Raw genomic sequence first — 26,775 nt, 5'->3', positions numbered from 1 at the left:
CAAGGTTGTGATCCCAGGTGACTGGAAAGGACACGTTTGACAGTATTGAAACAATTAAAAAGATGAGAGGATTTGGAAGGGATGGGTAATGAATGAGTTCTGTTTTAGACACACTAGGTTGGAAATACCTACACACCATCCAAATGACAATGACCTGGAGCTCAGGAGAAACATTAGGGCTGGATGTATAGATCTAGGAATCATCTTTTTCAAGATGATAATTGAACACATGATGCTTAACAGATCATCAAAGAAGATACCTGCCCAAGGTCATAAAGATGCAAAGAAGAGAGATAAGATTTGACTCCTTATTCACTGCTCATTATGCCACAACACATCGCATTTCCAACTCATCATCCTTGCCAAGTGACTGCTATGAACTCACTGATTCTCAGCTCCAGGTGCAGCCTAGTTGTGTCCCTTTCTGCCGGGTGTCTCATGCAAGGATAATGTAAATGTGGGCCTGGGGGAAGTTGATTTTGTAATGAGCTATTGTAACTGATTGACAGAAACAGAACAATGGTGAAAAAGGCAAGCACAGGGTAAGGATATAGAGCAGATTGCTAACTAAGTTCAAAATACAATTATCAGCTTCACCATTGCCAGATGGGAGAGTTGTGTTGAGACAAAGCTTCTTTGTTTAAAAGACCCAAAGGCTTAGTGACCACAAGCTGGATATGGCAGCTAAAAAACAAACACATTTTTAAGTTGCATTAAGAGAGATTTAGTGTCCAGAATCAGAGAGGTGATCATTCCACCATCATCTGCCCTAATCAGATCCCATCTAGTATACTGTACTTAATTCTGGGCTCCACAGTGAAGGAGTACAGAGCTGAGGTAAAGAGCATCTAGAGGAAACTTGCCAGATTTGTGAGGGAACACAGGATCATAAAAACTAGAAAGGATCTTGAAAATCACCTAATCCAACCCTCTGACTATATCTGTGAAGAAACTGGGTCTCAGACATGTTGAATGCCTTTCCCAGAGTCACACAGGTAGTAAATGGCAGAAACTAGGTTCAAATTCTGGTCCTCTCACTCCAAATCAAGTGCACATTACACTGTAACCTATGGGCAAGGCGCAATGATACATGCCTGTGTCCCCTGATATCATGAAAGATGAAAGTGGTGGATCTGTTCAACTCAGAATTTCTGAGCTAGAGCAAGCTAACCCAAGTGGATATCTGTACTAGTTATAGCATTAATTTGATGAACTCTTTTGTGATCGGAGGCCACCACATCACCTAAAGAGGGGTGAGTCAAACTAGACTAGAAATGGAACAGGACAAAGCTCCTGTGCTGATCAAAGTCGAATCAGGTCAATGATCCTGCACTTCCATCCCAAGTGAAATAGAGTGAAATAGGGTGATCTAATTTAAAACACAAATAGTATTTGGCCAGAACCTGGAAAGAAGCTGGGGACTCTAAGAGGTAGAGGTGAGAAAGAGACTGGCACAGTGCAAGCATAGTGGTCAGCCTTGCACAGCAGGCCAATTTGATTGGGCTATAGAATGTGTGAAGAAGAAAAGCAACATAGTACAGTGATGTGATATTAATAGTCCTGTGGGACCTGAATTCAAATTCTGACTTTCCTATGTCCTACCTGTGTGATTTTGGCAAGTCATATCCCCTCACTGTACCTCAATTTGGTTGATCTGGATGATCCCTGAGGTCTCTTCCAGTTATGATCTGTGATCCTATGAAAAAGTAAGCTGGAAGCAAATGAAATACTGCACAATGTGGTATACATGCAATTTCTTAGCCTTCATGTCACTAAAGTCTTAAAATTCCTCAGACTGTAGCAAAGAAATTCTCACCCATTAAACATGGCATACATGTCTGATAATTCCAGTGCCTCTGGTCATGTGGAGGGACCAGGCTTCATTTCCAAGTTCACTGTCTCAAATGGGAACTTATTTCCATACCTTCCCACCCTCAGTATACACTTAATCTCTTGAGTACCATTTTAAATAAGAGGCTCTGTGATGTGTGAAAAGGTCACTAGGCTGGAATTAGGAGGGCCAAGGCATGATCCTTCCAGCAAATTAGGACCATAAGTTTTATTTTTTAAATTTATTTTTGAACTTTTGTTTTGTCAAGTAATAAGCTTAGGATCGTAAGTTTCAGAGCAGGAATGGATCTTGGTGATCACCTAATCAAACTTCTCCCTTTTCTGGATGAGGAAACTTCATGCATAGAGATAAAGCAGTTTCTTCAAGGTCATGAAAATGCTATCTAACAAAGGTTTTTTTTTTTTTTTTTTTAATTTCAAATCCAATGCTATTCCCACAATACCACACTACTTATTGTGTGGCTATAGGCAAACCAGTTGCCCCCATTATGGGCTTCAGGTTGACCATCTACCCCAATTCATGGAGGGATTTGACTAGACAATAACAAAAGTTTCTTCCAAATCCAATAATTTGTGAGTCTGTGATTTTAATTAAGCAGCAGTAATGCAGCAGGTATATGCATTAGCCTTATTATAGGCTTTCTAATCCTAGAGGCTCAGCCTTCTTTTATCATTTCTAATCAGTCATTCAATAAGCATTTATTAAGTGGTTGTTACAGATTCTGTGACAAGCATTGGCAATACAAAGAATAGACAAACATCTCATGGCCAAGGAGTTGACATTCTAATCTATTCCTAAGGAAGGCAAGTGAGAGACTGGGGTATATTTAGACTAGAAAAAAGACTTGGGGGAAACACATCTGTCTTCAAATAGTTAAAGGACTGGCATGGGGAAGAGTAATTCAACTTGTTATTTGGCTGCAGAGGACAAAAATGGGGAAAAAACAACAGGTGGAAATCCCAAGGATGTAAATTTAGACTAGATCCAAAGAAAAATTCCATTACATTTAAAAACTGTCCAAAGAGGGATGGACTGCCCAGGGGGCAGAAGTTTTCTTTTTAGTGAAGCTCTTCAAACAGAAGCTGGATGACTACTTGTTGGGTATACCATAACAAGGATTCCTTTGGGAGTATGGATTGGAATAGATGGCCATTGAGGTTCCATTCAATTCTAATATTTAGGGATTCCAAAATTCCGATCATATGAAAAGAAACTCCTGTGAGAACAAATAGTCTAGAGAACTTCCCAAACCGAGTCTATATTTTCTACTTCCATAAGTTAAAATTTTTCCCACTTAGAAAAGTATAGAAACAGTTTCTGGTAGGAGTAGAAGAAAGACTCCCTCTGAACTCTGAAACTCTAGGCAGGCAGTCTTTTTCTAAGTCTCTTCAGTATCTTCCTGGTTTTACTTCAAGTCTGGAGAGGAAGCTGATTTATAAACTCACCTCTCTACTCACGCACACCCAGAAGTTGCTTTTGGGATCCAATCAGTGTCATGGGTCTTATTTACAATTCCTTTATTCCTTCAATTGTCTTTTATTGAATGTAAGTTCCTTGAATGCAGCAATTGTTTCAACTTTGTATCCCTAGGGCTTAGAACACTGCTTGATATATAGTAGGCACTTAAATACTTTTTGATTGATTATTGAGCAACTATAGTGTGTATAGCACTGGGATGAGGGAGGGGCAGAGAATAAAGATGAATAAGAATTTTTTTCTCTCAAAGAGATTCCTCATGAAGGAGGAATGTGGTCCAGTCTAAAGTAGAATCCAGGTCTGGGGGAATAGAGGGAACTTTTGTCTCCCCCATCCTCACAGAAGTCTCCATGTTTCCATCTTCCTCCCCCATCCACTCTCATCTGTCATCCCCAGGAGGAGCCCTTCGTCATGTTCCGGAAGTCAGACATGACCCTCTTTGGGAATGACCGGTTTGAGGGCTATTGCATTGATCTGCTGAAGGAACTGGCCCACATCCTGGGCTTCACTTATGAGATCCGGCTGGTGGAAGATGGGAAGTATGGGGCACAGGACGAGAAAGGCCAGTGGAATGGCATGATTAAGGAGCTGATTGACCATGTAAGTAAGGGAACAGGGTGGGTATTGGGAATATATACACAGTGATGTCTCTGGGAAATGCATGGGTCCTTTTTATTCCTGTTGTTTTCTGTGATGCCATGATACAAGCCCCTTAATCCCCAATCCCGCTGAAGAACCCTGTCCTTAGGGATACAGAGAAAACATGTATGACGAAGACACATGACCCTCATCTTCAGGAATCCCTTAGGATGAGGAAGAAGACATAATCTAGATCTGATGAAGAAAATAGGGTCCTGGCTCTGATTCAGACTTTAGTTTTTATGGAAGAAATAGGACCCTCACCCTCTCACTTTTTCCAGAGAATTGTTTTCTCTAGAGAGAACACTTTCCTAAGAACTTCCCTTTCCCTCCAACACCATCCAGGTTTCTTGCTCCATCACAAGTGCTCAATCTGACTTGAGACCTTCTCTGACCAAAAGCCCAGAAATGCATAGAGAGGATTATATCCATTCCTTTTGTGTTCATCTTTGATGTATCCACCTGCCCTAATTGGGTCTTCTCTCTGACTTCACTTTAGCTGTGTGATTTCAATTGAATCATTCACATCTTTGAGTATTTAGTAAAATAAGGTGATTGAACTAGATGATGTTTAATATGTGATCCAACTCTCAGTTCAGAGATTCTTTTCTTTCACACCTCACCCCAACCCCCAGTGACCATCTTCTTTAGACCTTGCCACTGAATCAGCTGTCTGGATGACCAAGCTCTTTATTGACATTCCCATGTTGGGCAGTTTTCACTAGGACTTTTTACCTTTGTATTCCTTTTGAAGATTCTCAGAGCCCCATCCTGAGTCTCCTAACTTCCCTGATACCTGAGCTAGCTTGATTTCCAAAGAACGGATGCACTCAATCCTGGCCCGCTAAATGACTCAATAGTTAGAACACTGATGTTGGAGTACCCGAGTTCAAATACTGCTTCAGACATTTTACTAACTTCCCGATCCTGGATGAGTCATTTAACAGTTGTCTACCTTAGATTCCTCATCTGTAAATGAAATCTGTAGGATTTTCCCATTATTAAGATAATTATAACACATACATTGCAGGGTTTTGTGAGAATAAAATTAGATAAAATGTGTAAAATACTTCACAAACTCTAAAGTGTTACTTGTTCTATCCTAATTTCTCCCCTTCCTCTGCTGTCTCCTTCTTCTGCAGCTGGGTGTCCTTCACCAACACAAATTTGTCTCTTTTCCATCTCTTCCCATCTCTGTATACTGTAGTCCACATGGATGACTTTCTTCAGTTTATTCCCAAAGGAAAAGGAAATGTATGGATTCAGAAATGTGACACAAGGGGGAAACATTCTAAGTACACATAAAAATCTGCCTGCCCAGTCTCATACCATGAGATTAATTTGTAAATTCTTCTCTCCAGCTTGACCAGTTCTGAGGAAGCTGTGAAGTCAGTAGACCAAGATTCTAATCCCACTTACTATGCACTGAGGACAAGCCAATTAACCACTCTTTTTTTTCCCAGATGTAAAACTAGAGGGACTAGACTAGATTATCTCTACAAGTCATAATTTTCACTACCACCTTCAGATCTAAATCCTATAATTCCACTAGTCTAGAATGTCTGCTACTTTGTGGGCATCCAGATGAGTCTCTTGGACCTGGTAAGACTTGCAGATACTCAATTCACATTATTATGAAGTGATTCAATTTATCACATATTGATTCCACATGCATGCATAGGTTTGGCCTTTGGGAAGCCTGAAGTTTTTCTCTCCCTTTCCTATTTGTGTGTTGGAAGATAATCCAGTAATCCTCAGAAACTTCCCCAAGTCCCCATCCTGAGTAACTCTGAGCACATGCCATGTATGGTTTTGAGAGGCAAGGACCCTAAGTCTAGGGTACATCATCTGAGTAAGGGGACTGGGCAAAACCTGTAGTACTATATAACATTTGCCAGTAAGATAAAGTTTCTTAGTTGCTTGAGTCATATTCGAGAAGGCTGCAAGTCTCGACCAGAATGAAGACTGAATATACAGTATATTCCAGGGGTAACATGGGAAATTCTTTCTAAAAGCAAAGAGGTCAGAGGGCCTAAATCATTCCTATTTCTTCTGATTTCCTCATGACCACAACCAGGCTTTGAACATGGATTTTATTCCAATGTTCAGGGAAAAATCCTAACAATCAAAACTTTCCATCAATGGAAAGGTAGTGAGTTCCCCCTCACAAGAAATGTAGAAGTAGAGGCTGAAAAATCACTTGTCACAGATGCCATAAATGGATCCTTCAAGAAGGAGATGTACCGGATACCATTTGAGGTCTCATCCAGCATAAGATTCTCTACTTCCATAGGGATGGATGTTCAATTCTAGATATGCTTTAAATAGAATTTAAAATCTTTTGAAAACAGAATTGCTCTTTAAATTTTGTTTCTGTGCCCACAATACTTACCATAGTTCCTTATATATGTCCAACACCTCCTCCATCTTATAAATAAAAGAAGTCCAGAAAGGTGAAGGGACTTGCCCAGAGTCACATAGTACAGTGCTGAAATTCAAGTTGGGGTACTCTGACTCCACATCTAGTATGTGTTCATCATACAATGAACAAACCATTCATGTTATATTTGTGTGCTGGGGAAGAAGGAGAAGACCTGAAATGCCACACTAAGGAATTTGTCTTTTATGTAAGATAATAGGGAGCCATTGAAGGCTTTTGAGTGAGGAAAGGACCTAATCAGATCCAGTGAGTTCAGAGCCCCATTTGTGAAGCAGTCAGTGAAACACTCAATGGATGCCAGAGCTGTCCCAGTGAAATCAAAGCTGTAAAAATGAAAGGAGACTAATCTATTGTCTTTATACACGGTGCGTTTATTACAAATTCATGGCGTTCATCAAGGCAACGGGGCACTGACGGAAGATACAGGGAACCTTGTTAAACCTGATTCGTTACAATTGATGGGCCTATTAATCCTAGCTTGGTGCCATTTTTAATAACATCATAACCATTTATTAGTGTCGTCAGATAATTAGTCTTCTCTCCAGCTCCTAGAAAGGGTAGCAAGGGCTTGGAAATATTATTACTTCATTATTAGTTAACCCTAATGAAGCCATAACAATAAGAGGCAGTGGAGTAGAGGAAAGTATCCTGGACTTGGGATCCAAAGACCTTTAGTAAAATTCTGGCTCTGTGATATATTACCTTTCAGAGAGAAAGTTGCCTCCCCAACTGAGTCCCAGTTTCTACATCTGGGAAATATCTGCTATGTCCCCCTAATATGACTATTGAAAGGGTCATTAGAAATAATAATGGATATCAATTGTTCTATAGCCCCCAAATGCTATGATTGTCAGCTGCTTAGTGAATAATGGGCTGACTGTGAAAATACCCACTCATGCAAATATAAAGGGGGTGGAGAGAAGGAAGGAATCACTTACCAGCAAGGTCTAAATAATCTTTCATAGAAAAATACCCCTTCCCCCACATGACTATTGTCATTTGGCCTCTATTAAAGAGGAGAAAAAAAAATTTATAGTGGGTATGAAAGCAGTAAGAAAAGGGTCCCCTAGAACAAAGTTTCTTTAATTGTGGACTCCCATATGGAGTCACATAACTGAATGTGGAGATCATGCAATTATGATTTATTATCATTAAATGTTAGATTTTTTATACCAATGTAGCTGGGGTCGCAAAAAAATTTATTGGGCAAAAAGTGGTCACGAGTGAGAAGCCCTGCTCTACAACACCACATAGAATCAGTTCATTCATCAACTTAGACTAAATAACCGACAGGTTACCTTTTTGGATATAGATTTCAATCTTCTGATCTCCCCTCCTTTGCCCCCCTTTTTTTTTTGCTTAGCCCCATCCTTTTCTTTTGTCTTCTCATCTTTTCTCTCCTTCCCTCATATCTCCTCCCTATTTTTCTCTTACCTTGTATTCTCCTCTCCACTTTTCTCTACTCTTCTCCTTCATTCCACCCTTTCCTCAGTCGTTTTCTCATTTTCTTTCTATTCCCCTTTCTTTCCTCTTCTTCCCCCCTCTCTCTGATGTGTGTGCATATATGCATATGTGTGTATATATATACACATCCACATGTATGCATACATAGATATCTTTAGAATATATACATATGTATGACTGTCTTTTTATGCCTTACTGCAGGCATTCTTGAGATGTGGCCTTTTATTGTAAGTTATCTGTGTATATATCCTGTCATCCCTACCAGACTCTAAACTCCTTGAGGGCAAAAACTATGTTTTAGACTATTTAATATTCTCCTTCATCACTTGGCATAGGGTATTGCATATGGGAGATGATCAGTACATGTTTATGGAATAAATGAGTGAAATGTACAATAGTTAATTTATATGTAGTATGATGTAGGGCATGTGTCTCTGGGTGAGCAGAGTTAATTAGAAATGAATGTGTGTCTGGACAATAATAATAATTATAGCCAGCATTAATATAGTTCTTATTATGTGTCAGGCACTGTGCTAAGCACTTATATACATATTATCTCATTTGATCCTAATATTAGCTGGGAGTGGGGGTCAGGAGGTATGTATTATTACACTCTTCATTTTACAGTCAAATAAATCGAAGCAAATAAAAATTAAATGATTTGCCCAAAGTCACACAGTTAGTAAGTGTCTAAGACTCAATTTGAATTTGGGTCTTTCTAAACTCTATATTCTGTGCTACTTATTTGCCTCTGCAAGATATGCTAATGGATGAAGGGATTATGCATGTATATGTCTAATTTTTCACTCATTTTGATTCCTCTGCATCCCATCCCCAGCCCTGAATTTCTCTAGTTTAAGAGAAGCCTTATTATGGAAGATGGACCAGGCAGCATTATAATGTTCAGCTCTTTTAAGCTGTGAAGCCATAGTTCATGGTGGGTCTAGGGTTGAAACTGTCACATTAACTCAGAGGAACTTGACATTAATAAGGTCAGGGTCAGCTTTGAAGAAGATCACTGGTGATGCACCCAGGAATCTTTGTTTGACCATGTGCTGTTTAATATTTTTATCAATGACTTAAAGGCATTGATGATATCATCATCAGTTTGTCAGATAGCAGAAAAACTCTGAGAGAAAGCCAACTTCCTGGATGACAGCAAGATATACAGTGTCTTTATTGGGCGAACATGGGGCTCAATTTAATAAGAGGAAATTTAATCAGAAGAAATACAAAATTTTACACTTGGGTTCAAATTTTAAAAATTCACAAGAGTGAGATAGAGTTTGGTTAGATAATAGTTCATCTGAAAAAGATCTAAGGGTCTTAATGAAGAGAAATCCCAATGTATGTCAGCCATGTAATGCCATCAGGGATATTGCTATTTGCAGATCAAGGTAACAGGTCCAGTTCTAGCCCAATTAAGTACAAGTACTCACAGGTTCTCAGCATGTATGTAAGGGCTTCACTGAGTGTAAAGAACCCATGGCATTTCCTCTTAATGGAATGATAGTCCCAGAGGGCAGAACTAAGAACAATGAGTAGAAATTGCAGAAAGGCAGATGTTGATTTAAAAAGAAAAAACTTGTTCTCAATTAGTGTTGTCCATAAGTCAAATGGACTATTTCATCAGGAGATGAGCTCCCTTGCCCTGAGAGTCTTCAAACAGAGGTTGAATGTTCAGGGTGATGTGGAGAGGATTCTTTATCAAACAAGATTTTTAATTAGGCTCTAGAAACTGGAATTCTGTGATGCTAACACAATTGGATAGGCAACAGAGAGACTATGATCCTCTAGATACTTCTATGGCTAGAAAAGTGAACTTTGATTGACAAGATTAGGAATTTTTCATCTAAAGAGAAAAGAAGAGTGAGGAGCAAGGTTGGGAAGGGCTCCTATGAATTAAAAAAATTAAATTTGTTCTGAATGATTGCAAAGGACAGAACTGACCAATGACAAGATGTCATGATAATGCAAAATTTCACTTAATATAAGGAAGAACTTAACTGTGTTTCAAAATGGGATGAACTTCTCCATACAGTAGTGAGATCTCTATCATTAGAAGTATGTAAGCAGACACTGTTTTACCATCTGAGGAATTCCTTCAGTGAGTAGAATTTAGATTCGATATCCTTTGAACCTAGCAGGACACATCTAATCCCTCTTCCATGCATCAGTCCTTTGAATATTTGAATAAATCAGTTATATTTTCCCTAAGTCTTTTCCTCTGTGTGCTAAACATTCTCATTTACTTTAAATGAACTTCACCATGACATGGTTTCAAGTCATCTCTTAATCCCAGATATTCTCCTATTGATATTGTCTAACTGATCAATATCATTCCTAAAATTTGGTGACTAGAACTTAACACAGTGTCCCAAATGGGTCTAACCAAAGCAGAAGAGAGGGGATCTATTGACTCCTTTGCTGGAGATACTTATACTTCCATTAATGCAGCGTGAAGTGAAATTCCATCTATTGGTGGCATTATTGATTCATAGTCAGAGTGTATCCTATTAAAAATCTCTCAACTTTTTATATAAAATGCTGTCTAACTGAATTTCCTTCATGCTATACTTATATATTTGAGTTTTTTAATCCAAGTTAAGAGCTTAACATTTATTCACATTTATTTTTTTCCCTTTACTTCAATCCATTTTCAGAATTCCCTTTTTTTAATCCCACATTTGTTAGATTAACTATCACTCCCAGATTCAGGTCATTTGAAATTGAAAGGTGCCATGATATGGCGGGTAGAGTGCTCAACCTGAGTTAAAATCTTATACTTACTAGCTATGTGATTCTGGGCAAGTCACTTATCTGATCTGAGCCTCAGTTTCCTCATCTCTAAAAGAAGGAAAATAACCTGTATGACATCTCACAGGGTTATCATGAAGGTCAAATGGAGTAATGTGAGCTTAATGAAGTTATATAAATATAAGTGATTATTTGATAGACATCATTTATGCTTTCATCAAAGTCATTGACTTTAAAAAAAACAGTTTAACAAAGTCTTACAAAAATGAATGTTGAAAATTATCTTTACACATACTTGGAAAAGTAAAATACTGTTGAAAAAAAAGTTTAAAAAAACAAATAGGAAAAAATGCATCAAATCACTAATAAAAAGAAATGCAAATTGAAAAAAAGTTGAACAGACCGGGTCAAGTATAGAACCAAGATTACTCTGCTATATACCTCCCTTCAGGTTGAAATCAATCTATTAGGCACTACTTTGGGTCCATGCAGTCAGCCAATTCTGAACCCACCTAAAAACTATTTTCCAGCTGACATCTCTCCAAATTGTTCATTAGGATATCATTAGAAACCATCAAATGCCTTGCTGAAATCCACATGTACTAAGGCTATGGAATCCCCTGATCTATCTGTCTAGTAACCCTGTCAAAAAAAGGACATGATGTTAGTCTGGCATTACTTGTTCTTAATGAACCCATGCTGGTTCTTAATGATCACCTTCTGAACCCTTTTTAAGTGCTCACAATCCACTTTTTTCATAGTCCAACTTAAAATTTTACCCAGAATTAATGCCAAGTTCAGTCTAGAGACTGAAGTATTCATCTTTCCCTTTTTTGAAAATTAGACTATTTGCCCTTTTCCATTCCTGTAACACTTCTTCCATTCATTATGATCTTCCAGAATCACTGACAGCACCTCAGCAATCATGTGAGTCACTTCTTTCAGTATACTGGGATGAAATTTGTCTGGAACTCTTGCCTTGAACCCGCCAAAGACAGTTCCATGTTTTCCTTTCCTTCTTCTCATTCTTCTTGGATTTCAAGTCCCTTTTTAACTATTTTTCTTCCATCATTTGTGGTATAAAGTTCAGTCTCAACAAAAGTAGAGACAAAATAAGGATTTTAAATTTTTGCTTTCTCTCTATCATCTGTTATTATATCAGTCCATTCAGAAAGCATTACCATCCCCTCCTTTATCTTTCTCTTGTCCTTTATTGTCAGACATTTCAGTCATGATCAAATCTTTGTGATAGCATTTGGAATTTTCTTGGCAAAGATGCTATAGTTCTTTGTCATTTTCTTGTCCAGCTCATTTTACAGACAGGTAACTTTAGCAAACAGGGTTAAGTGACTTGTCTAGGGTCACACAACTAATAAGTATCTAAGACTGGATTTGAATTCTGGTCTTCTTGGCTCCAAGCTTGGCACTCTAACCACTGTATCATCTAGTTGCTTCATTGAAAGCTAGATAAATAATAGCCACAGCTGTATAACAGGGATATATAGATGCTGCCCCAAGAAACAAAACAAATCTGTGTTAAACTGTGGCATCAGCAGAATTTATTTACAATGTGCCTAACCTTGACTTTAGAATATTTTCTCACCTTTATCCTGTCTCTTTGTTTCCTTGTCATGTGGAGCTTCTAGAACATATCAAAGAAGGAAATTTAGTTTTCTGAGCCATAGCTCAAAATGTCAAAATGGTTAACTTCTGGCTGGGCACTAAGCTCATATCACAAATATTGGGCAGAAAGTATTTGACCAAAGACTTGTTAATCCAGGCAAGAAGACTTTAGAAGACAGAAAGAAAATGGCCAGATCAAACTGCAAAGCTAGCTACTGTCTAGGACATGAGGTGTGACAAAAAAAAGATAAATAATAGAGGAGGCACAGGCTAGTAATTCACAGAAAGGCATAACCATAGAAGGGTCAGGTAAAATACTTATGGCCTCCAATGTCCATAAACCAATGTGCCAACAGTGGACCATAAACAAAGGGAACTCAAGATTTTAACAGAAGGCAGTAAATACAATCTCATTGAAACCTCTAAGGCTTGTTGGGGCAGTAATATAATAATAATAATAGCTGACATTGATATACAGCTCCAAAGTTTTTAAAGTCCTTTTTATACATTATCTTATTTGATCCCAACGACAGCCCTTGGAGGTAATTACTGCAAATATTAGCTCCATTTTACAGATGACAAAACTAAGAATTTTTTTCATGGTTATATATCAAAAAGAGGATTCAAATCAGGCTCACTCTTTCCACTCCATCATTCTCAATATGACAAATCAAAGGCCCAAGACATAGAGTAGTCTGAAGCCAGGTCCAAAATGGATGATGAGACTGTGATATAGATATGAAAAAGGAAAGATGTTGGGAACTTGATTTTCTACATCCTGCATGGAACCTGAGGACAATGATTAGGAGCTGTCTGTGGTGCTGAACTAACATTGCCATAAAATAGCATTGCCCACCTATATAACCCTAGATATATGGCTGCCCTTCCATGGAAGTGAGTCTAAGCACATATAGTTTAATTACTCTCTTTTGATTATATCAGTTTCTTGCTCAAAAACTTTCAATAAGTCCCCATTGCTTATAAAATAAAATATAAACTCCTAATCTTGGATTCTCGGAGGCTATGGAACTGCTAGAGACTTTGAACATAATCTTTAGAAAAATCTTTGAATTTTACAGATATTAAAACTGGAGCATGAAACAATTAAGGGCCCACTACAAAGTCACACAGGAAACTAGTAAGACAGAGTCAGAATTCAAATTCAGGCTCTCTGATTCAAAATTTAAGCTTCTTTTGTCAATACTCATTCGAGATCTTTCAGAAACATGTGTCAACCTTCCTCTCATGCATTGCTTTCAGTTACTGACTATCACACACTGCTTGTCTTCTTATAGTCCCATCCCTTTGCTCACAACAGCCCTGTCCCCATGGTTGAGATAAATCCCCTCTACTCTTTCCCATCAACTTCTGCTGGAGTCCCTCCAACACCTCCAGTAGGAGGTTGCCCTTGCAATACTATCTTTTCTCATTGAAAGTGATTTTTCTCTCCTCAATCTTCTAGGACTTTGCATAAATCACTCTATGTCCTTAATCTTCCTGGCCTTCTAATTATTTATGTATATGTTCCCACCACCTCTCTTATATTGTAAATTCCTTGTGTGGAGTGTGTTTTTTACTTCATGTTTGTATCTTCAAGTTAAACACAGACTCCTATACAAAAACGTGATTAGAGAATATTTTTCTAATTAAATGTAGTGAATTTATAATTGAATAATCTTCATGAAGAGTCCTGTCCTTTTAATGCAGGTGACTAGTCCTTCTTCTTTGTATTTTGAGTATGTGTGTCTTGCTCCTGGCCAGGGCAGTGAGCTACTGCTAAGGAGAGGTATGATTTGTCTAGTATACCCCTAGAAGAGCAGTATTTCTCTGTGGGAATTAAAATATATTAACTGTTTAGAGAGTGGACCCAGGAGTCATAAGGTCATAATTATTGAACTAGAATGGACTTTAGATATCTCCTCATATTCCAGATGAAAAAAAGCCTAGCTTGTGTAATTCAACCAAGATCCTTAGTAGTATATCATAAAAACAAGATTCAAACCCAGGACTTCTAACTCAAAAGCTATCATGCTACCCATAGTCTTTCTCTCAGTGTCCTCCCTGTAGAAGAAAATACACTCACTCATCTTAACTAGCTGAATTCTCTTCAGAAAGGCTGACCATCATGGTTCAGGTTTTTACAGCCTCCTTCTGTGGTATAGGGCTCACAGAAAAGGTTCTCCACAGGTCCCCCCAAGCAATACCCCTTCTTCCCAAACTTGACTGCTTCTGTCTCTCAAAGCTTCCTTCCATGTCTCTTCCCAACTCCATGCAGAAGGCAGATCTGGCTGTAGCCCCTCTGACCATCACTCACATCCGGGAAAAAGCCATCGACTTCTCCAAGCCCTTCATGACCCTCGGCGTCAGTATCCTGTACCGAAAACCCAATGGCACCAACCCTGGCGTATTTTCCTTCCTCAATCCCTTGTCTCCTGATATCTGGATGTATGTTCTTCTTGCCTATCTGGGTGTCAGCTGTGTTCTCTTCGTCATTGCCAGGTAAGGGAGCCTTCAGAACTTCATGGATTGGGGTGGTAGTGATGTGTATGTATGTTGGGGGAGTGGAGTTTGCATCATCCATTGTGTTTAGTTCCCTATTATTATAGGGTTACTATGTGTGACATGGGGCCATCTTGTGAGAAGAGGGCAGAAAATGGGTTAGAAAGCAAAATCTTTGACTCAAAATCAAGACATCTAGGTTGTATCCCTATGCTCTTGAACCCACAATTTCACCATGTGACTTTGGATAGAATATCTCCCTCTCTGCCTTAGTTTCCCACTATGAAATCTGCCTCCTTTCCTTTCTTATCACATAAGCATAAGATCCAAGGCCAAAGTCCAAGAACTTTCTGCTCCCCCTCCCTCTTGTCAGGGCCTGTAGAAACTTCTAAGAATGGAAGCTGTCATTGACCCCAGGATTATCCATGACCTCAGACTTTGTTTCCAAAAAGTTGAGTTCTAGTAGCTTTAGGCTCTGTCTCAGTGATGAGGAGCATCCATGCCATTCAGGGGTGGGAGGGCCTTCATTGATAACTAAAGTTGGAACTTTTGAGAGCTGACCATCCTCAATGCTGCCAAGTTCCACTGCTATGCTGAGATTGCTTTAGGGGTACACGGGCCAGTGAAATTTAACCTCAGTTAGAGAACTCTCATAGCACATAGAATACCTGATGCGACACACACAAGTAGTTGTGTACCCATTCACAGATGCACGAAGCACACATGTATTCATGTGCAGTCATGCAGATGTTGTATGGTTTAGCACACTTGTACAATCCAAATGTCTGTTTGCTCATTCCTCCACACCTCTGTTTTTCCACACAATTGCCAGTCAGGGGCAAAGCAGCCACATCAAGCTGCTTTTGGCTGCTTCTCAGTCATTACTTCAACACCCTGGTCCCTCCACAGAGCAACAGCCATCTGTTGGCTGGATGTCGTGCCCAGCTCCCCTCTCTCCTAGAACATTAGCCACTTTGCTAACCCAAAAGGAGCTACAAGACTTCAGCCCAGGACTGGGTCTTGCTGCCCTGTAAGAGTGATATGAATAGAGGGACATCACATGTTTTTGGAGTCTTCTTAGAAATAATGTTAGCACCTAGATAGTTAGAAGCTTTTTAGAGAGGCTAAAAAAGTCAGAGTGATGGACCCTTGGTGGCTGATGTTGCAGGTTCTGGGTCAAGAACTAGAGGCCTTCTGAGCTGTCTACAACAAGGAGGAGACTGAAACTTGGGGAAGACAATGGGAGAATTGATTTTTGCTGAAGCCTGAGGAGATAGTTGTTCAGCCATGAGTCCAGAGAGAAAGATAGGTTCAGGAAATTTAGGGGAGGGAGGTGTAAATCAAAACTAGGGAAGGAAGTGTTTGATAGAGTCCTAGGAGATCTCTATTTGTTGGTGAAGTTAGGGAATGAGGTAGCCTGGAGCTACAGCAGGATCTGAAGGCATTTCTTGGGTAATTAAAGGAGAAAGATGTTTACATAGATTGTGGAAAGAGGTCTTTCTGAGAGTATCTAGAGAGAGAAATGTCTAGTCAAGTCAGGGAGAGATTGGGACTCTGGGCAAGGTTAGCTGTATATCACTATGACCCTTAATTTTGACCCAAGCAGCCATTTCCAATGCCAGGGAGCATTTTCAGCTCCCTGGGCAAACCAGATCTCTTATATTCTTCAAATAAGGATCTAGCAAAGTTCAGGGGAGAGTTAGGATGAATGATCAGGGAGAGCATAAGAAGCAGCCATAGGGAAGGGATGGAGGCTCCTACAAGTGTTGAATGAAGGAACCAGGAATGTCTAGCCTAGAACAGAGAAGACTTAATGGGGAAGCTAATAACTGACAAGGTATCTGAAAGACTATAATGGAGAAAGAAGGATTAGACTTGTTCTGCTTGTCTTCAGAAAATGGAACCAGGAACAAAAAAGGGAAAGCTAGGAAACATCAGATTTAGCTTTAATATCCAATAGCTTATAAAACTCCTTAGAAGTAGGAATTGTTTCATCTATCCCAAACTCACAGGATAGCACTTTATACATTATACATTTATACATTATTTGTATAATGTATACTGTAATTTATACATTATAAGAATAGTGTAATAGGATCATAGGTTTAAAACTGAATGTGTTATGAAGTCATTTTATCCAACCCTCTCACTTCAAAGATGAGGAAACTGAGGCAGACAGAGGGTAGATCACCTTTCCAGAGTCACTCAGCTACTAAGTGTGTGAGACAGGATTTGAATTTGACTCTTCCAGTCTCCAAATCCAACACTATTCATTGTATGAATGCCTGTCAAATTTAATTGAAGTAAAGCTTCCTAAAAATGGAATGAGTACTTTGGCAAGTTGGTAGGTTCCTCATCACTGAAGGAGTTTGATCAGAAGCTTAATGAGCATATGTTAGAAAACTGTAGAGAAGATTCATGCTTCAGCTGAGGGATGAACCAGATGAGCTCTGACCTCCTTTATTTTGAAGATCCATAATTCTGGGCATTCTTCAGTGGTTGCTTATTAACCAACACACTTCTTCCCTTTAGACAACTATCACCCCTTCCAATCATGTCTCACTCAGTGTGACAAGGTCCCTGATGTCAGCAGATATGACACAGATCAAACAAATGAGAATTGCGTGTTCTAGCTCCTATCATAACCTCCTTTAGGGGCCATACAACCTGGGCATCAAAGGTCAGGGTTCCCAGCTCTAACTCTGAATTAACTAAAATATGAGAAGAACTCTTTGCAGATAACCAATGGCTTATGCCCTTTGTGTAGTAGAAAATACTAGTGATGTTATTGATCTTCCCTTCCAGGCTCATGGGATCTGAAGAGTCTAGGAAAGGGAGTGCAGGAGGCATTTTAATTTCTAACAAGATTGGGATGGGGTAAAACCTTGGTTGGGAACACCCACATAATGTCCATTTCATCACCAGAATTGAGGAGGTGTTCATTGTCATCACTGGTACCCTATTATTAGATAATAATAGCAGAGTTTTATGTAGGTTTAGAAGTTTTGAAAGCCTTTACCTGTATTACCTAATCTGAACTTCACCAAAACCTTTTGAAGTAGGAAATATGAAAGGGATAGAGTTGGATTTGGAATCTGAAAAAAAAAATCATCTGAGTTTGTATTCTGCCTCAGCTCTTTGCTGGTTGTGTGACACTGAGCAAGTCATTTAATCTATTGAAGTCTCAGTTTTCCCATCTGTAAATTGGGAATGATAACCAGACCTACCTCCTACAATTGTTATGAGAATCAAATGAGATAATATGTAAAGCATTTTGCAAACCTTAAAGTGTTCTATAAATGTTCATTATTTTAATGAAGACTTTATTATATTATAGCTATAGGGAAACAGAGGCTCAGAGAGAATAAGTGATTTTCCTCATCACACAGATAATAAATGGCAAAGTAGTGATTCTAACTTAAATTTTCTGACTACAAGTCCAGCACTCTCTATCCTTTGCCATGCTACTTTTAATCTTATAAAGAAAAAGAAACAAAATACACACACACACACACACACATACATATATATATATATACACACTCTCACAGATACACATACACACATACATAAAATGCTTCATTCACTATGTATATTCAGATAAGTCACTTAACCTCTGAGCTTCAATTTCCCCATATGCAAAATAAAGGATTGGACCAGACGGTGTCCAAGTTTCTTTTGAGCTCTTAAAATGTTTCCAACTCTAATTCTAAAAGAGGCAAAAAGATCGGAAGGAGTTTGAGGGAGTCTAACTGGAATGCTCCACCTAGAGCTAACCCAATCCCTTCACAGAAAGCCCTGCCAAGAGAATTGAAAATCCTGGGGCTCCCACCTGTGTCTTAGAGGCAATTCAGGGGATTAAATAGAAGCCTTCTCAATTTCACCCTTGTCAGAGGGGAACCACTGTCTTTTTGTGGGTCTTTTCTGGAAACCAATTCTGTCCAAGTCATACCTCTGACCTTGGAGACCTTGCACTGTTTCAGGGGCCATTGCTGTTTCCCTCATCTGTTCCAGCACATCTGGCTCACACTTGGACATGACCTTGAACTTTCTTCCTCCTCCAGGCAAGTGATAGGTTTGGCACCTTCCCCTCCCCCCTTCATCTGGCTCCTACAGGAGAATCCCCTTGACTTTGGTCTCAAGCCTAGGGCAAGAATGAGACACTGACAGATGAATAAATGGCCCCTGGGGTGTTTTTCTTTATCCCACTGTAACAAGAATCCCAAGGCTCAGAGAGCCAATATTAGTCCAAATCAGAAATCCTAAAGAGCCAGAGGGAAAGGAGGGGGGCAGGAGGGATAATGACATTTCAGACCAGTCCAGGGACAGAACCCAGGTCTGCAGATACAATTCATATATTATCTGGAGTAGTCACAATAATCCCCCTTAAAGCCCAACCCATTGTTCATGTTGAGAGGTTGGGATGGGAGGGAGGTGGGGATCAATAGTAAGGTAACAGAAAGACAGTCAGTCACGCATTGGGAAGACTTTCTGTTCCCTGGGATCACTACACTACTTGTCTAGGCCCAGTAGCTCTAGGCTCTCACTGGGTCCGCACCCCAGCCAGTGTGAAAGAATTGTCCTCTGAAGAAGTCCATGGAGCCGCCTAAGGGTGAAATCGGGTCTTGCTCAAAAACCATTGCAATGATCAGCTTGAGGCTGAAGATCTAAGCCTACATTCCCATTCTGATACCAGAAGAAGGCAAGATTCACCAAAACAAGCCAGAAATACTAAGTCCTGCCTGCTGAAAAAGTTTACATGTTCTTTCCACCTTAGGGTATCACCTCTAATTTCTAAAGAGAAGGAAGGGTGCATGTGTGTGCATGCACACACACGCACACACATAAATATACACAGATGGTGTTGACCACTAAAGCTAACAAACCAAGGAAGACATGATAGATATTAAAAACAAACTAGGAACAGATGTCACCAAATTAGGCAAGGCGCTACTTTCTGTCCATGTTACCTTCATCTACAAGTGACACAATGGCATAGTCCTGACCAATGTAGGACAATTATAAAAATTTACTTCATACCAAAGCCCAAATTGGATAGAATACAAGACAAAATAAAGTGGCTACTAAAATCTGAACACTTGAAGACATCAGGTCATCAAAAAATATTCATTTAATGCAAATTTTAGAAATTATGCCTGATACAGGAACGGATGACCAAGTCCTGATCATTCATGTAATTTTGAAAAAAAAAAAGAAATTGCATACTATGATTGGAATTATGAAAAGCCTTTTTTTGAGTTTGATACCATGAATCCAACTGACAGACTAAGAATAATTTTTATAGTGGTGTTTGGTATAACCATCATGAACAAACTCATTCTCCTATATTATTTGACAGAAAGTTTAAAGACATTTTAGGACCTGCACATAGCAGCTACTGGCGTGCTAAGGGGGAAGAGTGGAGCCATCAAGAAATAGAAATGCCCAAAATTGCTACGGAAGGCGTGGCTTCAGAGAATCATTAAAAGTCTATGGGAAGGAACTGGAAGATTGCAACACTATTTGGATGGTAGACAAATTATGCTATGTTCAAATTTTCAAGCTTCTAAGTGATACAGTACACATAGTGCTGCATCTGAAGTCAAAAAGATCCTAAGCCTAAGACCAATTGTATGATCCTGAGCAAGTCATTTAACCCCTGTCTGCCTCAGTTTCCTTATCTGTAATATTGAGATAATATAGCAGCTCCCTTCCAGAATTATTGTGAGATTTAATTGAAATACTATTTTAAAGCATTTTGCAAATCTAAAAGTGCTATATTAATGCTACTTATTATTATGATTCTATTGCTCAATTCAAAAGAAAAAGAAACATATGGAAAAGAATCCAGAAAGTAATGAGGATGTCAGAAATTTTAGATTCTTTTATAAAAATATAAAAGTTAATGTAGTAAAAGTAGTAAAAGAAATTAAAAAAAACTTCAACAGCAGTCAAAGACTTAAATACAGAGGCTTAAGAAGTAAAGCAACAAAAACCCTAGAGGAAGGAGGATATGGAAAATTTCCAGTTATCTCCTTGGTCACAAGAATTCTATCACAATGAAAATTCAAGTTGGATCAAACAAATATCAAACAACTTTCACATCACCAATATAATGAAAAATAAAACTGTTACCTTAAGGGAGGTGACTACAACTCCAGCTTCTTTGTAAAACTGCAATATAAGGTTTATAATTATTGGCACAAATATTTACATTGGCAAATTAAATCTTTCAGAGCGACAAAGGATTTTACCAGCTTCCTTTCAGGTGCAGGCTTGATTCCACCAGTCCTAATTTCAGGTGAAGCAGCAAAGGCACCTTGGAGGAGACAGGAGAACACATGTCAATCAAGTTAAACCACCAGCAATTTGACCACCACCTGTCCTTTGATTCTGATGGAGACATTTCAAAACTCAACATGGTTAAAAAATGACGGTGTCACTCACACCATCAGTCCTGCTTCCAACCCATTTTACTCAGCCATAATCCTGGAAAGCAACCAACCTGGAGATGTGATGTGACCATTGCTTCTGCAATTGCTACAACCCTTGGACTCCTCAGCAACTACAGCTACTGAAAATGCAGAAAAAAAAGTTCCTACACCAGCGTCCTATTTACTGGTTCAATATCAGAAACAGATATTATTTTATCAGTGGATATGCCATTAAGTAAAATGCATTACCAGTTGTTTTGCTGCCACACCCTAAAGAACATGAGATCTTTCCATATAAGCTCAAACCTCCCATATGTGTTGTCTCTTCCATTAGAATGTGAGCTCTTCAAGAGTAGGGACCGTCTCCATTTTTCCCTTTGTATATCCCCAGCACTTAGCACAATGCTTTGCACACCATAAGTGCTTAATAAATGCTTTTAAAATTATTTCTTTCATTCTTAACAAGAGGAATTACATAGCTTTTATTAAAAGATGAGAGCACCAGAGACCCCTTTCAATGCAGGTTAATTATATGCTTATGCACTTCATAAAAAGCATTTACAGTTTGCATCACTTAAAAAAATCTATAAATACAAGAAAACAATATGTTGGCTGAGGAACAAAAAGAGTGTGTCAAAAAGTCCTAGAGGGTATAAAGAATAACTTATTACTGATTCAGTAGTTATGGAACAAGCTGCCCCAAAGTGTCATGAGGTTTATACTTCCTTTGTTGATTATCTCAGAACCTTTGATTCAGTTGTACACTTATGGTTTATTCATATAATGCAAATATATAAAATAGATCCAAGTTTAATGAGAACTGTAGCATTTGATGACCATGTAGAAAACTATTTTCCATGTAAAAGTGTATTATCAACACAGTAACATCAATATCAATTGACATGAAGCTTGTCATTTGAAGAGGAAACCAATTAACTCCATTTAGGTCTGCCTGGCCTTAAATATATTATTATTTATCCTAAATAGTACTAAATACAGTTTCCAAATTAAGGGAGGAGTTGAAACAAAATATATTAACAATCACTGGGTAATATGAATGATGTCAAGCTAGATAGTTTCAACCAAAAAAAAACATTAAACAGTTTCTTCTGCTCATCAAATGATATAAAATTTTCTGTTGGACCTTCCAAATGCAAAAAACTTATAACATGCCAATGAAAAGTAGAGACTGAAGGCTTCAAGCTTAAATCTAGGAGTCACAATGAACAATGATTGAAGACCTACAAATACCTTGGTCTCTTCCAGACAATATCAGATATAAAGATTTCAAAGGGAAATGTGTTGAATATGTTAAGAGATTTATTAGCATTCTGAAATAAAAAGATGTATGGGAAGAACATATATGTTAGATCAGGATGATATATACTTTTGGAACTGTAAAATAGATAATAACAGAATTGGAAAGTATTCTTACAAAAATCTAGATGATATTAATGAAATTCATAACCTTAAGGCAGCTATAGAAAGATTAACAATTCCTTATCAAAAAGGAGGAAGAAAGTTTACAGGCATATTTAGAGCACTAGATAAAATAGTACAAGACCTAAAGAAACAGTTTTGGAACAAGTAGATATCAATTCAATGAGCAATTATAAAGGCTGATTACAAATTCATGATACTAGATTTGTCAAATATAATGGAAAGTAGTTTACCACTGGATGGATATTATGAAAAAGCTAAGATCCAAAAGGTTCCACATAAAATAAATTCACATGAATTTCACATGAATAACTAATATGTTAGTGATGGAACATTGAAGGTGGAAGAATTATGCAGATGTTTATGAAACTAGTTTATAGTGGTGATTCAGGATCAGGTCATTACCATCTGAAATTAACATCAGATTTATCCTTAAGCAATCCAGTCCTAAGGACTAGGTAGATTATGCAAGAAAATGGTAGACACTATCTACATATTACCATAGACTGTAAATAATTAGCACCTATTCAATATCTAGCAAATTAAAACCTGATAACTGTAATTATTTATCAGAAGCTCTTTATCTTTGATTATTGGCATATGGCATCCCCATTCTACAAATATAGACTTCTGAATATCCTTGAAAATTCACCCTAGAAACTATACTCAGTCTGGGCCATTATTAAAGACCAAACTTTGGCTCATAATTTCTTTCTCATGACATTGATCCACAAAAGCTTAAGAATGATATTTTTAATAGATATCATTCCCTCCCCAAATAATCATAATCACTAAGCTATGTAGAATGAAAAGTTTTCAAAATATAGAGACCTAGTAGAGAAAGTCAAAAATATACTGAGAACAAGATGAGGTGCATATCATCCCCATGGTCCTGTTTTACAACTAGCTATCCCAAGAGTGTTTTCAAAGTGCCTCTAAAAAATGTGCTTAAATCCAAATCTTTTGGGAAAAAAATACAAAAATCAGTTGTTTTATTGGACCATGGAATATTAAATACAAAAGAGTTATAGTAGACTAGCAATTTGCACAATTTGTTTCTATTTGAATTCCATCAAAAGAGAAGAGATGATAATCATCATCATAATTCTTATTTTTATAACACTAAAAGTTTTGCAAATTGTTTTGTCCATAATAATTCTGGGATATAGCTCATGCCCATTTTACAAAAGAGGAAGTATTCCCAATAAGATCAGGAGTGAAACAAGGTTGCCCACTATCACCATTACTATTTAATATTGTATTAGAAATGCTAGCTTTGGCAATAAGAGTTGAGAAAGAGATTAAAGGAATAAGAATAGGCAATGAGGAAACCAAATTATCACTCGTTGCTGATGATATGATGTTATACTTAGAGAACCCCAGAGATTCTACTAAAAAGTTATTACAAAAGAGGAAGTAGAGGCACAGGGACGTCACACAGTCTTAGACTCATACTCAGGATGCCTGATCCCAGTGTTCTTTCTAAAGTCATAAGATTGACCTTTCTCTCTGAATCCCTTCTTTAAGCTCCTAAGGGACTGAGCAGAGAACAAGGCCAGCCTCCAGCTCTTGAGTCATCTTCCTAGTCTTGAGTCATTTGGGGGCAGAGCAGGAACTATGAGCTGTCAATGAGGGCCCATGTGTTGGTTCAGCCTCTTCCATCTGGTTCCTCCCTGTCATCCCCCATATCTTTCCACAAGGACCCTTTTCCTGTCTCTTACTTTCTTTTAAACTGTAAGGAAGTATCAAGTCCTTCATCAGAGCTCTCTCTGGTAAGGCAATTTAATATCTAAGAATTTCAAGTTTGGGTCTTCTCCTTGGAGCTCTCTTTGAAATGACCAAAAGAAAGAGCCATTTCAGATGAGATTGTCCTTGATGAGCAAGGCTTTTTCTCTAAGCCACCTGACTCTGAAGAGGGGAGACCAGCTCTGGCCTCAGTCTCACCATTCACAGCAACCCTGAGCAGCCAACCCTGTTTCTACACCTAAAGTGCTTCCTTGCAATGGGAGCTTTCATTATACCTCATGTCTTTGAGGATCCCACAAGGCTTTGAAAGCCTTAGAGACACTGGCAACCTGATAATTATCTGAGCATTCCTTGTAGTGTGAGCAGTGCCAGCCAATGCTCACTTATCATTCTCTCTCTGTGTCCCTCTCTCATTCTGTCTCTCTCCCTCCATCACTCCTTCCCCTCCCATTGAGCCCCCCATTTCTCTTTCTCTCTCTCTATGATTTTGGTTGTGTGTATGTTTCTCTGTCTGTCTCTGTCTTTCTGTCTCTATTTCTCTGTCTCTGTGTCTCTCTCTCTCTTTCTGTGTCCCTGTCTTTATGTGTGTTTGTCTTTCTGTTTTTCTGTCTCTCTCCCTCTTTCTCTCTTTCCCTCTCCTCCTTTCCCCCAATTCCTGCCCTTCTCTGGATGTTTTGCCCCTTTTCTAACTTCATTACAATGTCCTTCTACCATAAATGAGCCTAAAAAGTCCTTTGGCTTTTACCTCCCAATCTGGTGGGATGTCTGGTAGAGAGTATCTCCCCAAGGAACAATTCAGGAAGACTTCCTGAAGGAGAGATTGCATATGGAATGAGTGGCCATCTAGAGAGAATAAACAGGAAGTTATGAGACTAATAAAAGGTAAAGAACTTGTGTTTGATTCCCAGCTTTGACCCTTAAGTGTCAACTTCTTTGTGCTTTAATTTTCTAGTCTAATGAAGAAAGATAATAAATCTTTAACTACTTATCTCACAGAGAGCTATAGTATTTTTCTATCCTTTCTCCTCCATGCTCTTTGATCCAAGCTACTTCTTATTCAGGTCTTACTGAACTAACAGACTCTGTGCTCTAGTCAGGTGGAATTAACAAGCACTCATTAAGCACCAATAAGCACTTATTAAGCACCAGTTATGTTCCAGGTGCTGTGCTAAGCACAGAAGATACAAATAAAAGCAAAACAAATAAACAAAAAGCATCCCCAAAGTCCCTGATCTCTGGGAGTACACAATCTAATAGAAGAAAGAACTGATTTAAAGCAACTTTGACATCTCCCTAGGCTTTAGGAGAGAGAGAAGAAAAATGTGTGCCTGGGAGAGATCTGGGTTCAGATAATGGCTCCACCATTCAAGAATAGTTGCATAACTTTGACCAAGTCACTTACCCCCTTTTGGCTTCAGTTTCCCCATCTATAAAATGAGAGAGGATTGGATTCTGAGATTCCTTCGAACTTTGATTTAAAGTAGTCAGAGATCTCAAAAATCCTCTAGAATCCAACCCCCTTGATTTATTATACATGAGGAAAATGGGTTCTGGAGTGATTAAATGGCTATGGTATCAATAACTGTGGTGAGAGTCAGATGAAGTTCAAGGGGAAATGCCAGCACTCTTGTGGAGGGATTATTGTAGCCCACTAATTTTACTCTTCATGATTTCCTGGGACCCATAGCCGTGCCCCAGTTTCAGACTATATGACAGCCAGGGAGCCATGAACTCCTCTCCCTGACAGAAGATGTCTGTCTGAGGAGGGGATTCCACACCTTATAGCCTGTGACTGTGACTTGTTCATTAACATGGTTCTGATATTCTGGGGCAAGTGTACTACTAGGCTGGCTGTCTTTCTCCAGAGCTGTATGTGTGTGTGTTTGGAGGAGGACCTGAGGGAGGGGATTTTGATTGTTTGTTTGTGATTTTCTTTGTGTCTCCAATGCCGGGTATATAGTAGATGCTCATTAAATGCTCTTTGGCTTGGCTGGGCAAAACAAACTCCAACCCCAGGAAGCTCCTGCTAACCTAGCCTTCAGAACTGTCACCCTGATTTCTGTCCTCTTTTGACTGGAGGCTGATCCTAAAGATTCCATTCTACTCTTTAGTCCCTGCCCCAAGGCCAGCTGTAATTCTCCTCTGGCAATGGGGCAAGATGGTGGCAGGGAACAGAGCCAGACTCAGGCTTTATCACTGAACTCCTAGAGTTCTCCTGAGGGAGGAAAAGGGGAGAATAATTAGCCCATCTGGCTTGAAGGCAATTACATCAATTAGGCCTTGGATCCAATTGCTCAGGCGAGGTTGGGATCCTGAGGGGATGTGTCTCCATGGCTATGAAACTATTAACTCAGTCAGAGAAAGGGCAGCCCCCTGGGAGCAGGGTCTTGGCTCAAGGGCCAATA

At 38.8% G+C, this 26,775-nt stretch overlaps 1 protein-coding gene across 3 annotated transcripts in view; it reads left to right on the top strand.

The window, feature by feature from the left end:
- The window catches only part of GRIK3 (glutamate ionotropic receptor kainate type subunit 3), a 322,874-nt gene that overhangs the window by 260,324 nt on the left and 35,775 nt on the right, over positions 1-26,775 (top strand). For 2 of the 3 annotated variants that reach the window (XM_031962173.1, XM_031962172.1), the window contains exons 10-11: positions 3,725-3,928; positions 14,527-14,750. In XM_031962173.1, coding sequence (XP_031818033.1) covers positions 3,725-3,928; positions 14,527-14,750 — 428 coding nt within the window. Of the gene's footprint in view, positions 1-3,724; positions 3,929-14,526; positions 14,751-18,733; positions 18,933-26,775 lie in introns of those variants that run through there. The other variant, XM_031962174.1, reaches the window with a different exon arrangement.

Source organism: Sarcophilus harrisii, chromosome 3 (genome assembly GCF_902635505.1).
Source record: "Sarcophilus harrisii chromosome 3, mSarHar1.11, whole genome shotgun sequence".
NCBI lineage: Eukaryota > Metazoa > Chordata > Mammalia > Dasyuromorphia > Dasyuridae > Sarcophilus > Sarcophilus harrisii.
This window is presented reverse-complemented; position numbering and strand designations above follow the sequence as displayed.